This window comes from Castor canadensis, chromosome 12 (genome assembly GCF_047511655.1).
Source record: "Castor canadensis chromosome 12, mCasCan1.hap1v2, whole genome shotgun sequence".
NCBI classification, from domain to species: domain Eukaryota; kingdom Metazoa; phylum Chordata; class Mammalia; order Rodentia; family Castoridae; genus Castor; species Castor canadensis.
The window spans coordinates 102,186,255-102,197,475 of NC_133397.1; the positions used below are offsets into that span (position 1 = coordinate 102,186,255).

General features: G+C 50.0%; 1 protein-coding gene across 5 annotated transcripts; it reads right to left on the reverse strand.

The window, feature by feature from the left end:
* Window positions 1–27: 27 nt before the first annotated feature.
* Pias3 (protein inhibitor of activated STAT 3) lies at window positions 28–9,469 on the reverse strand. Of its 5 annotated transcripts, none has more exons than XM_020157452.2 (14): window positions 9,311–9,469; window positions 6,402–6,819; window positions 6,162–6,246; window positions 5,885–5,935; window positions 5,578–5,668; window positions 4,816–4,950; window positions 4,515–4,620; window positions 3,943–4,016; window positions 3,639–3,799; window positions 2,660–2,793; window positions 2,413–2,581; window positions 2,114–2,247; window positions 1,942–1,979; window positions 28–1,405 (listed from the first exon to the last, which is right to left on the reverse strand). In XM_020157452.2, exons 2-14 carry the CDS (start codon window positions 6,814–6,816, stop codon window positions 1,139–1,141), a joined length of 1,860 nt encoding a protein of 619 aa, XP_020013041.1. In that variant the 5' UTR covers window positions 6,817–6,819; window positions 9,311–9,469; the 3' UTR covers window positions 28–1,138. The 5 variants fall into 5 exon arrangements, with proteins under 5 accessions (XP_020013041.1, XP_073906704.1, XP_020013040.1 ...); XM_074050603.1 differs by lacking the exon at window positions 9,311–9,469 and adding an exon at window positions 8,844–9,236; XM_020157451.2 differs by lacking the exon at window positions 9,311–9,469 and adding an exon at window positions 8,622–8,779.
* Window positions 9,470–11,221: the final 1,752 nt, after the last annotated feature.

Sequence of the window (11,221 nt, forward strand, 5' to 3'; positions counted from 1 at the left end):
CCATAGCCCACCTTCATGACACTCACAGAACAGTCACAATCTTTATTATGTGTGAGAACTTTGCTACAATTTTGGGTAGTAAAATTACAACATAGGTCCTAAGTCCTGGAGAAGCCTAAAAAAAGAAATCGGGAAGGAGGGCACAAGGGTCTTCTCACCTCCCAGCAAAGGTGCAGAATGAGCCAGGCCTAACACAGGGCCAAAGATCTCTAGAAGTTTAGGCCTAGGCTGTTTGGTATAAGAAATACTGTGAACTTGAGCCGAGTGTGGTAACACACATCTGAAATTCCAACTACTTGGGAGTCAGAGGCAGGAGGGTCATGAGTTCAAGGCCAACCCAGCAAATTATGAAGATCCTATCTCAAAACAAAATACACACAAAAGGACAGGGGGCATGGCTCAAGTTAAGGAAGAGCGCTTGCCTAGCATGCACAAGGCCCTGGGTTCAATCCCCAGTACTGCAAAAAATATATAGATAGATAATATCTATTTGTCTATATATATTTGCACTTAAATATACCAATAGGGAGAGATGCAGGCAATAGGCTAGGCCCTTCCTGCTTCCAAACCCCTGGGGATTACAACTAAGACCTTATCTCCTCCTCAGTCATACTGGGACACAGAGGCAGGGGAAGTCATCTTTGGAGTATTTTGGTTTTTCTTGTTTATATACAAAAAAATCTACAACCTAAAATAGAGTTCTCTGTCCATCTCTGAAACTGCCTGTCTCGATTTTGCCACCTGTCTACATGGCCAAAGGGAACGGAATGGACATGAAAAGCACAGATGTTTAGGTTTGGGAAGTGAGGGCATCTTGGAAACAAGAAAAGGGCCCTTTGCCCAAGAGGCTCTAGATCTGGTGAAGCTCTCAAAACTCACATCCCATCCCATTTGCCTCCCATTGCCTAGGTGAACACACCTAAAGGAATGTGCCACCATCTAAAGAACACTTGCAAAAATAGGCCCCAATGTCCTTTAAAAGAGGTTAAATATTAACCCTTTGGGTGCAGACCTTGTTAGGCAGATGAGGCCAAAAATAGGTATCCATGAAGGTCTATCTGGCCTTTGGCCAAAGACCCCTGAGGGGTATATATTTGCTCAGTGTTAGGGGCAATGCAAGTTCTGTAATCCAAGGAACTCAGTCCAAAGAAATGATGTCTGATCGACAGCCAGTCAAAGAGGGACCTGAAGGTACGGGACCTCCATGTCCCTCCCTCAAGGCCCCCCCAGGAGCCACAATACTGCTGACACGGCCAGCAGGCGGTGCTGGAGTAGAGCTGCGGTGAGAGCTCCCCAACGTGGGGGCCAGTGGGCCCAAAAAGTGGGAAGGGGTTCCCCGGTACTGAAAGAAGTGGCCAAGGGCATCCTGTTCATCCAGTGAGGTGATGACGGAAGGACCATAGTGCTGGGAGGAATCAAGAGCATAGTTTAAGATTTCATCCTGACTTACCACCTCCCTTCACTCACCTCAAAAACATTTTATTGGTTGAATAAACCCCTGTTGGTCTCCAGGCATTCTCAAGAAGCAGAAGGACCTCTTTGACTCAGCTCTACTTCTCCATGCCCCTCCCCTTTGCCTGCTTTGAGACAACCCCAACAGCTTCTGGGCATTATGGGCGTCTGAAATGTGTGGAATGTCCGGTTGGGGTGGGCCTGGTGCTCTAAGTGCATGCGGGTATGTGGGGGTGAGTAGGCAAGGGCAAAGCTACACTGAAACTCTTGAGAGAATAGTAACAAGGGAGCTTAGGAGACAAAGCTGTGAATCAGAGGAAGTACCAGTGGGGTTGAGGAGGAAAATTAAGCTGCTATATCCTCCCTTCCCTTACAGAAAAGCAGATTTAAGTCTCTGGAGAAAATGGGAGAGAGAAGGGATGTCATCAGTGCCTAGAAAGGAAGCTTCAGAGATCTTAGATCTTCCTGGGAAAAGAAGCCACCACTTACCTGACTCTCAGTCTGAAGGAAAGAAAATAAATCTAAACCTATAGGGGAAAAAAAAAAAAATCAAAATCAGCCTTTTACCTGACCCCTTCACCTCTAGAAGACAAAATTGCCTGTGCTTTGGAAAGGAGCAGGGGTTCTGGGGAAGGGCTCCACCTTAGGATCAGTGTCATACCTTGAATATCAGCCCCGAGTGGGAAGGCAGGTGGGTACTCATGTAGTGGGAGACTGGATAAGAAATCGCTGCCCAACGTGCCCATTGCAGGGCTCCGCAGCACTGAGGATGGCTGGTGACCAGACGTCAGAACTCTGGGTAGAGAAGGAAGTAAGCTAGTGAACCAGAGATGCCTGTACTCAGCTCTGCTGCCCAAGCTCCCTCCATTTTTCCCTTGCCCCAGGATGTGCCCAATGATCAGAAAGCACTCTGACTTCTTCCCCGTCCCTTTTGCTAAGGATTCAGCCATTTTCTCATACCCTTTGCTTCCAGGTAGGGCTGGGATGGCAGCGGAGGTGACAGGACAGTGCTTCTTGGCTGGGGGCAGATCCTCCTCATCTGACGAGCTTTCTATTGTCAAGTCAATAACTTCAACTTTCTTCTTATTCTCTGATGGATTTCCCTCTTGTACTGGGCTATACTGGAGGCCTATAGGTGGTAAGAAGACTGTCTCAGAAAAAGGGCCATCAATGATTTAGCTCAGCTGGGGGACAGGGCGTCACTCACCATCCAGCCCATACCCTGGTGGGGGGCAAACCTCAGATGCCTCCTTCTTGGGTTTCATTGGACACCAGGATCCATCTTCCATGAATTGGATCTCATCACAGTCCGAACAGGAATTAAGAATCTCCATGAATAAACTACGGGAGGGGAAAGATGGGAATTAATGAGGCTGGGAAATGGCTGGAACAGTAGTCAGAGTTCTGTGATTCGTCTGCCGTACCTCAGTTTCCTCATCTGTAAAACAGGGATCTTATCCACCCTACTGTACCTGTCTGAGTTGTTCTTGGAATCAAAACAAGTAAAGTAAGGGCTAGGGATATAGCTTAGTGGTAAAGCACTTGCAAAAAAAAAAAAAAAGTATGCGAAAGATCTTCACAAACTTTAGGTGCTAGATTTTAAAATAAATACAACCTGAGCACCTGTTACATGTAATTCCAGGAACAAGACAGATAGACAGATACAGAACTCCATAAACATCTCAAAAAGAAGATGCTGAGCAACAGCAATAATGAAGGCTCTGAATGCAGGTTAAGACTAGCTAAGAGGGCTGGACACATGGCTTCAGTAGTAGGCAAGCACAAAACCCTGAGTTCAAACTCCAGCCTCACCGCCCACCCCACCCCCCCAAAAAAAAGAAAGAAAAAAATTGTTTGCTTGTGGGGGGGGGGGGGAAAGACTAGCTAGATCAACACAGCTCAACACACCCAAGCCCTTAAAAGAACCTTACTGGTAAGTTCAGGGGGAGGTCACACAGTCATTACAGGCAATATTAACTGTTTAATTCCTTGTTCTGCCATTTAACAATATAACTTCAATCTCTCCAGGCCTGTTTCCTCAGCAGTGCATGTGTGCGTGTGTATATGGACCACTCAAGGAGATAGAAAGGGTGAGAGCTGGAGTTCATCTCAGGGAAAGGAAACCATATATATTACAAGGGGGTCCTAGTGAATGTCCTAGATAAGACAAAGCGAAATGTCCCTACCCATCAATAATAAGAGACTCATAGGGAGCCTTCTTGTCACACACAGGGCATGTCCATGTTGGCTTCTTTTCATTCATCTGCAGATAAAGGGCAGCATCGAAGCTCTGTAGGTGGGCGCAGGTGAGGGCACGACATGGGACAGTCAGGCGCATCTTCCCTAGCTGAAGAGAGGAGAGTTCTCGAGTCAAGTCTTCATTGTGGTTCCATTGCAGAAAAACTCACTCAAGCATCCCTAAAAGCCCTCATCAGAGTCCAGAGGTTTAACACAACTATCCTTTCCCCTTTTCTTCCCCCTTCTACCTACCGGGCACATGAGTGACACCCGGAGACTTGTAGTAGCCACCTCACTGTCAGGGTCAGCGGTCAACTTCTCCTTGACTGAAACGAGAGGCCAGAGCCATGGAGTCAGCAAGGCTTAAGGAAGCCTAGGAGTTGGGAAGACCAGAAGCAGATGGCCCTTGTTGAGAGGCAGCTGGGTAGTGTTTTGGGGGGCCAATGGATTTAGAAAACTAGATATAGGGGGAGAGAGTCCCTATCCCTGGGTAACACACTGGCTATATTAGAGACAATCTAAAAGGAAGTGAAGCATCATGTGAAGATTAGATTAGATGATCTTTAAGACTCCAGTATGGAGAAACCATAATCTAGCAGGACCACATTTAGGGTCTGTGAGGTACAAAGCAGATGCATGATGGGAATGCAAGGGCATCCCTCATAGCCTGAGAGCAGTCCAACTCCTCAACCACAAAGAAAGGTAAGGAGCATAGTGCGACCACTGGGTTTCACGTGAGAGAAGAAGCAAGTTGTCACAAGAAACTAGAGGACCAAGACTTCCATGCAGATCCAAGAGAGGAAGCGGGGAAGGATGCTACTCACTCAGTGCCCGGGAGTGGTCTGGGTTCCGGATACCCTTTGCTCTGAGTTTCTGTAGCAGGGTCCCTGCAGTCAACTGCCTCACCAGGTACACAGACAAGGAGTAATTCTACTTGTTGGGGAAAAGGGAGGAGAATTAGCCTCTGCTTCTCATACCACCACACTTTTGTCCCATGAAGACCAGACACATGGATTTAGGCAGACAGACCCATGAAGAGGAAGATGATTGCCCAAACTAGAACCCTGGATGACTCCCCTTCAACCCATGCAGGACTTTCCAAACACCTGGTTGAGCTATGCTCACCCGTCCAAACTCAGATGACCAATTGACCACGATGGTGTTGGGAACAGTGGCCGAGAGTCGAGCCAGCGGTGTGATGTTGATGGGGCGGCTGGGCCTCTTGGGCTCAGCCCCATTCTTGGTGGGGGGAAGGTAACCCTGAGGAAGGAAAGGACTGGTCAGTGAAGAGATGGCTCTGGGAAAGGGATGTGCTCTAACAACAAAAGAAATCTTGTCTCAGTTTACTTACTCCCCAGATGGAAGGTCACCCATAACCAAGGGGACAGGGATCCACTCAGTGCTACAAAAAACTAGGGCACTACCTAGGGTTGTGGGAGAGGTTCACTTCTGAGGAAAAAGGGAAGCTTATTTATTGATCAAGAAAATAGGAACCGACTCACTGAGTCTCTGAAGAGGAGCAACAAGGACACCTCACTTCTAATTTTCAGCTCTGGGGTCATGACTTTTTTTTTTTTTTTAACAGATTCAATATGATTTTATAGGCAACCAATTAACAGATTAATCAATCATTTAGCCTCCTTTAGTTAAAACCAATATTCCACTCAAGAAAGATGAATCCAAATGGGGTCATGACTTCTAAAAAGTTCCTCTTTCAGGTTTATTCAGCTTTATTTTAATATTCTCTAGATTATATTGACTCAGTAAACAGAGCAGTTACTGTGTAAGAGGCACTGTGCTAGACATGTCTCTTTCATGATCGGTTTATAATTACTATTCATGAACTGAAACAGGAAGGGGTGACTGCCAGAAGGGAAGAGCATTTACCGGCAGGGGGCACAGTTTCCCATTGACCTTGACAAAGAGGTTGGGGGGGAAATAATCCTCCTGGGGGCAGCTGGTCTCACAGAGACAGAACCTGGTGAGAGACGACAGAGGATGAAAGGGTGGGAGACAGCTTCTTGAGTTTATCTGGCAGAGAGTCAGAAAACCCAAAAAAATCAGTCATGGATATCTGAAAGCTCTCAAGATTCAGGAAGAGTCACAGGGCGGGAGTGGGCAGTGGTAGAGCAAAGACAAGAGTATCTCCCACCCCTAATGGGATCCCAGCAGGGTAGAGGGAGGACCAACTCACCTTAGCTGCACCTGTATGGTATAATCGCATTTGGCTCCTGGCAGAACCTCTCTAAAACAGGGAGAGGTAAAAGAGGTGTCAGTATATGGCCCTGAGAGGGTTGGGATGAATGGAAAGATAGATGTCCAGAGGATAGAGAGGAGAAATGAGATAAAAGAATGAAAGACTAAGCAGGGATAAAAGGATACATAGGGAGGAAAGCAGAAGAGAAAGTGAAGTTAGGGAGCAACTTAGGTAAGTGCCCAGGGACGAGGCAGGAGGACTAAAAGAGACATACCTAGATGTGAGAATCTGCTGCACTTGCTGGGGTGTAAGGGCAAACGTAAAGTGTGCTTCCTCAAACCGCTGACTAGAAGTGGATGCTGAGGACAAAAAGATGCGATTATTCCCAAGCCCATGCAAGGCAACCACAGAAGTTGCCCCCATCCTAGCTTGCTGATCCCCATAAGACAAAAACCTAAGAACAGAGTCCAGCCTAAACTAGAGTCCAGGACACTGAGGGATAAGAAAGCCATACCGAGGGTGGTAGGCCGGATGAGCTCCCCGTAGACTTCATAGAAAGGCAATGGTTTCATAGTGACATCAGGGTGCACAGGCTGGGGCAGAGGAGGGTGTATGTCCACCTCACGCTTGGGGCCCAGCAAAGTGCCAGGGGCCAGAAGGGCAGGAGGAATGGGAGCTAGAGGGCCAGGGGAGCCTACAGGAGAGGTGCCAGGGGGCAGAGAGAGCAGGGAGAGATCAGAGGGGCCCAGGGTCTTTCGGGGAAAGCGCCGGCGGTATAGCTCTTTGATCTTCATCTGGACACTGGGGGCACAGCTGGACTTAAGAAGGTGCAGGGCCTTGGCCAGGAGTTCGTGCTTCCGTCCACTCTTGTTCCGGCCAGCAAAACCAAGGAGCACTTGGAGCTCAGACACCCGGAAACTCATCACCATGTGCTGTGGAGAACAGAAAAGCTTGGGAATCCCACTTCACAGTATCCTGCCAAGGACATTGGAGCTGAGCCACCAGAGAGGTAGCACTGAACTGAAATGTTCTTCACAACTTTTAGATTATTGCTGGGCAGCTGGCCTGGACATTGCAGCCCCATTGCAGCAACCCTCAGGTCAGCCTCACCACCACCTCCCAGAGCTTGAGCAACCCTATCTCCCGATACCTGGAAGTTGACCAGTGTGGGGTCAGAGGATGGCAGGCAGCAAGCCATGCTCTGACATACCTCTGAGTCCACCACAGACTCCTAGCCCCAACCCTGCCCCTAGTCAGGAATCTCCTGTAAGATGTTTACCTCCTCTCCTGCTCTTGCTCAGACTTTCAGACTCATCCTACCCTCCTAGAAAGATGATAGTAGATAGAGAAGAGGGGATTCAGGCCAGACAGCCCCACAGGCAAAAAAGGGGCCAGGTGGCTAGAGGATTGGGCCCCATGGCCCACCCCTCCCAACATGGGCCACCCCTCCCAATCATCTCAATTCACCTTAGCTATTTTCCCCAAGCCTCTGAAGATTTCATAGCCAGGGTTTTTAGGTTAGAGTTCAATGCCCTAAACTCCCCCAAATCCATTTTTTGGCATAATTTTACATAACCACCTTCCTTGGTCCTATTTCTCTGGGACAGAAATAGGACCCACACTTGTGGAGGAGGAGGGGCTAACAGTGATGTATCCTTCCTACCTGTTTACTCCATCTGCCAGAAATTAATACCCTATTACTCTCCTACATGAAGAAAAGAAGTGATTACACCCACCCCCACCCCCACCCATAGGGGTGGAAAAGAAAGCAAAGTTCTGAGCAGAGGCCTTGGAAGAATAAGGGCAGGGCTCCTGGGCCAGAGTGTCTGAGCCCACTGGTTCCAACTCAAAGGATGGAACAGTAAGGAGGCAGGAGGTTGATGTTCTGTGAGATGTCCTCTGATGTGGTTACCTGGAGATTGTGTGTGGTGGTGAGAAGAGAGCTCTCTCCTCAAAGGGCTCCCTTCTGTGAATCTCTGCCTTGCCAGCCCCCACAAGTGGACTCCTTTTGAGGAATGATGAAAAAACTTGCTCCTCTACCTTCCTCCCCATCCGTGTCTCTGCTGACTTGTCTTCATTGCTCTGTCTATAACTCCCTCCTTCCCATGCCATAATTTCACACTCCTCTGCCTCAGCCAAGAGACTAAGGCTGGACCTTCCTCTCAACCTCCAGGATGCTCCTGCCCCACCCCTCGAGGCACCGGCCTGCACAGCCCCGCCCCTGGGACTCGGCCGCCTAAGGAACTTCCCAAGGCTCAGATGCCAACAGCAGCCCCAAAGTTCTACCCACCTGGCTGCATTTCCCTCGGGGACTCCCCTACATTTGCCCTCCCCCCCACCACCGTCGCATCCCTACATCTCCCCTTTACTGTCGCATCTTTCAGCCTGATCCACTGGCCCTCTGTGCATCTACAGCAGCTTCTCCCCAACTCTACCCCTACAACGACCCCTACTATTAAATACGACCTCCACCCCGCGTCCCCGCCCCCTGCGCCGCGGCCCCCAACAGCTGCAATTCCCTCGGCCCCACCCCTACATCTGCCCCGCAGCCCCGCCCCCGGAGCCGGGCCGCAGCCCTGCCCGGCCCGCAGCAGCTCCTCCCCGGTCCCCAGCAGCCAGTCCCTGCCACGTCTCCGGCGCCCTCCGCGGCCTTCGGCGCCCGGCCTCAGTGGCTCTGCTGAGTCGGCGTGCCGCCCGGCTCAGCCCAGATGGGAATGGGGGAGGGGGCCGGTACCTTTAATTCGCCCAGTTCCGCCATCTTGAGACATCGCAGGCACCCCAGCCTGAGCCCGAGCTCAGGCCCAGGGACCGGCGCACAACTCTCCACCCCGGCGCCGGCCGCAAATGCCGCCTGCTCCGCCCCGTCCGGCCCCCTACACCTCCCCTTCTCGGCCCCGCCCGCCAGGCTTAGGACCCGCCAGAGCCTCAGCCCCTCCCTGCACAGTCGGACCGGCACCTGCATGACTTCGGCGGGTTGGCAAGACCGTAGACCCGGAGGGAGGGTACCGCCCAAAGATCGCGGGGTCCCAGAGGGTAACGGAGAGGGGGCGGGCCGAAGTGCCTGGGGGAGGGGGCTTGCCACGCCAGAACTGGGAGGAGAAGAGCTTTTAGGGAGCCGTAGATACTTGAAAGATGGAGGGAAAGTATCGGGAACTGCTAGGTCTCCGAGAAATATGGGGGAGGGGTAACAAGTTGCAATAAATACCCTGAATTTCCAAGTTTAACCAGCTAAACGCAAAAGTTCTACCAACTCGGGGAGTGAGCTTTGATCCATTTTAGGGAAGTTACGGAGTCGTGAACAGTTCAAGACGGCTATTCCCAGTCTTCACTCCTCCCCCCAACACAGACTACAATGTAGCCCCTGCTTCGACCACAGGACTCAAAATCGGCCGCAAAAAGTTTGGTGCGGAGAGCGAGACTTACCAGCACAGTTGCGGGGACAGGGAGGGGTCGGGAGGCTCACTGGGTGGGCTGAGCGGGCGGGCGAGCGGGGAGCTCGGCGCTGCTCCCGCAGTCCGCACCGCAGGTTCGGTCCGGCAGCTGGACGCCCAGCCGCAGCTCCGCCCCGCCAGCTGAGCGCTCGGGCTGAGGCCGCCCCCTCCAGGGGAAGCCCGCCAGCACCGCTGGGAGGAGACAGGGGCGGAGCCCCAGGAGGGAGAGGGAGGGACTCGAAGCTGGCGGGAGAAATTAACTCTTCGTGTGAGTGGACCAGGAGAGACGATGTTATCGGCCCTATGCGCTGTCTCACCCCTTCGCGCTAATGTGCGGGCTTGGAATAAAGGCACGCTGCTAAGACGGTGGAGACCAGGAATCTGGCCCTAAAGAGATTCTTGGGGTTAGAGCTCTCCCTCTCTAGGGGAAGGCCTAGCCTACTGATAGGGAAAGTAGACCTAGCCTTAACTTTCCAGGTTTCCCTGACCCCCTACCTCAAATATACAAACAGCCACCAGAGGTCCTACACCTTCGGTGTACCTGAAAGTAAACAGAGGGGAGGTTTTCTTACCCACAAAGGAGATCTTTCTGCCCCTCTGACTCCTTCTTCCGGAGCTTCCCATAGCACTCTGCAGAGGCCGTGTCAGCCAAGCTGATCACTCATATGCAGGCCTATACTAAATCCGTTTCTATATCCGTGAAGATACCAACTTTAGAACAGTCTACCAAAATACTCAGTATTTTATAGTTGTCTGGGGCCTAATAATAATGTCATTTGTTCAATAAATATTTGACAACGGGGGAAGGGAAGAATAAATATCTGAGTGCTAATAAGAGGTCGTTACATGATGAGGGCATAAATGCTTTGCAAGAGCTCACAGTCTAGCAGCAGAGACATGTTAAACCTATAATTAACATGAAAAAAAAGCTTTAATAAACACTAGGAATAATCCCTTTCCCCTCCCCCTTTGGTTTAAACCTTCAGTGTACTCCTTCCCATGAGACCCAACCCAGTCTGAAGGTGCTGCCCATATTTCCAGGTACCTGTTAAAAGAGACCTTGGAACTGGAACTACTTTCTGGGTTTTGTTCCTAGGCAAAATGGCTACCTTCTCTGACACTCAACTTTCCTTTCTGCTTGCTGCCTGACCTAATCAAGCTAAATTTAGGAAGGCTAAGTATTTGGTTCTAAATCTCATCTGATGCCTCCCAACACCTGAATCTTCATCAGGCCTGAGCTAATGTTGTTTTTTTGTTTAGCCTCTAGATCTAAAGTTACTATGGATTACTTTGTATTTCCTAGAATTTTCAGTCATTTCAGGGGTGGGGAAAGATAGGGAAGTTTTAAGTGACAGGTTCATTGTCTTGTGTGGTAGGTTTGTGGGTGTATATATATAATGACATCAAGTTGTATACTTCAAAGACATGCGGTTTATGTATGTCAATCATACCTCAGTAAAGCTGTAAAAATGTAACAGGCAGAAAGCCAACCTCACCTTGATTTCTATTGATTTCATGCAGGTGGGATCTCCTTTAAAAGTTCATTGAAGGTTGGGACTTGGGGGGTGGGGTGTAGCTCAGTGGTAAAGTAAGTGCATAGTGTGTTTGAGGCTCTGGGTTCAATCCCTAGCACTCCCTCCCCCCCTCCCCTCCCCACATATGCACAAAAAATGTGTTAATTTGAGGTTGTAAATCACAGCATACCAAAGAGTAACAGAAAACTGGAAACCAGAGCACTTGAATCTCATCTTACTTGCATGTTCCCTAAGGGCAATCACCTGTGCTGGGGAGGTAGTTCAGTGGTAGAGTGCCTGCCTTTTATGCTTGAGGCCCTGGGTTCAGTCCCCAGTACCAAGAACCTTTTCTGTGCTGTTTATACTGTAGTCCCAGTCATGGCACATGG

Bases quoted from the DNA above. Each gene is read 5' to 3' on its own strand.
- Pias3 (XM_020157451.2), bottom strand. From the start codon at position 8,645: ATGGCGGAACTGGGCGAATTAAAG. The intron at 5,669-5,884 runs GTGAGTTGGTCC...GTCTCTCACCAG, and splicing joins ACCATACAGGTGCAGCTAAG to GTTCTGTCTCTGTGAGACCA. The intron at 2,794-3,638 runs GTAGGGACATTT...CCCCTCCCGTAG, and splicing joins GAGTCTCTTATTATTGATGG to TTTATTCATGGAGATTCTTA.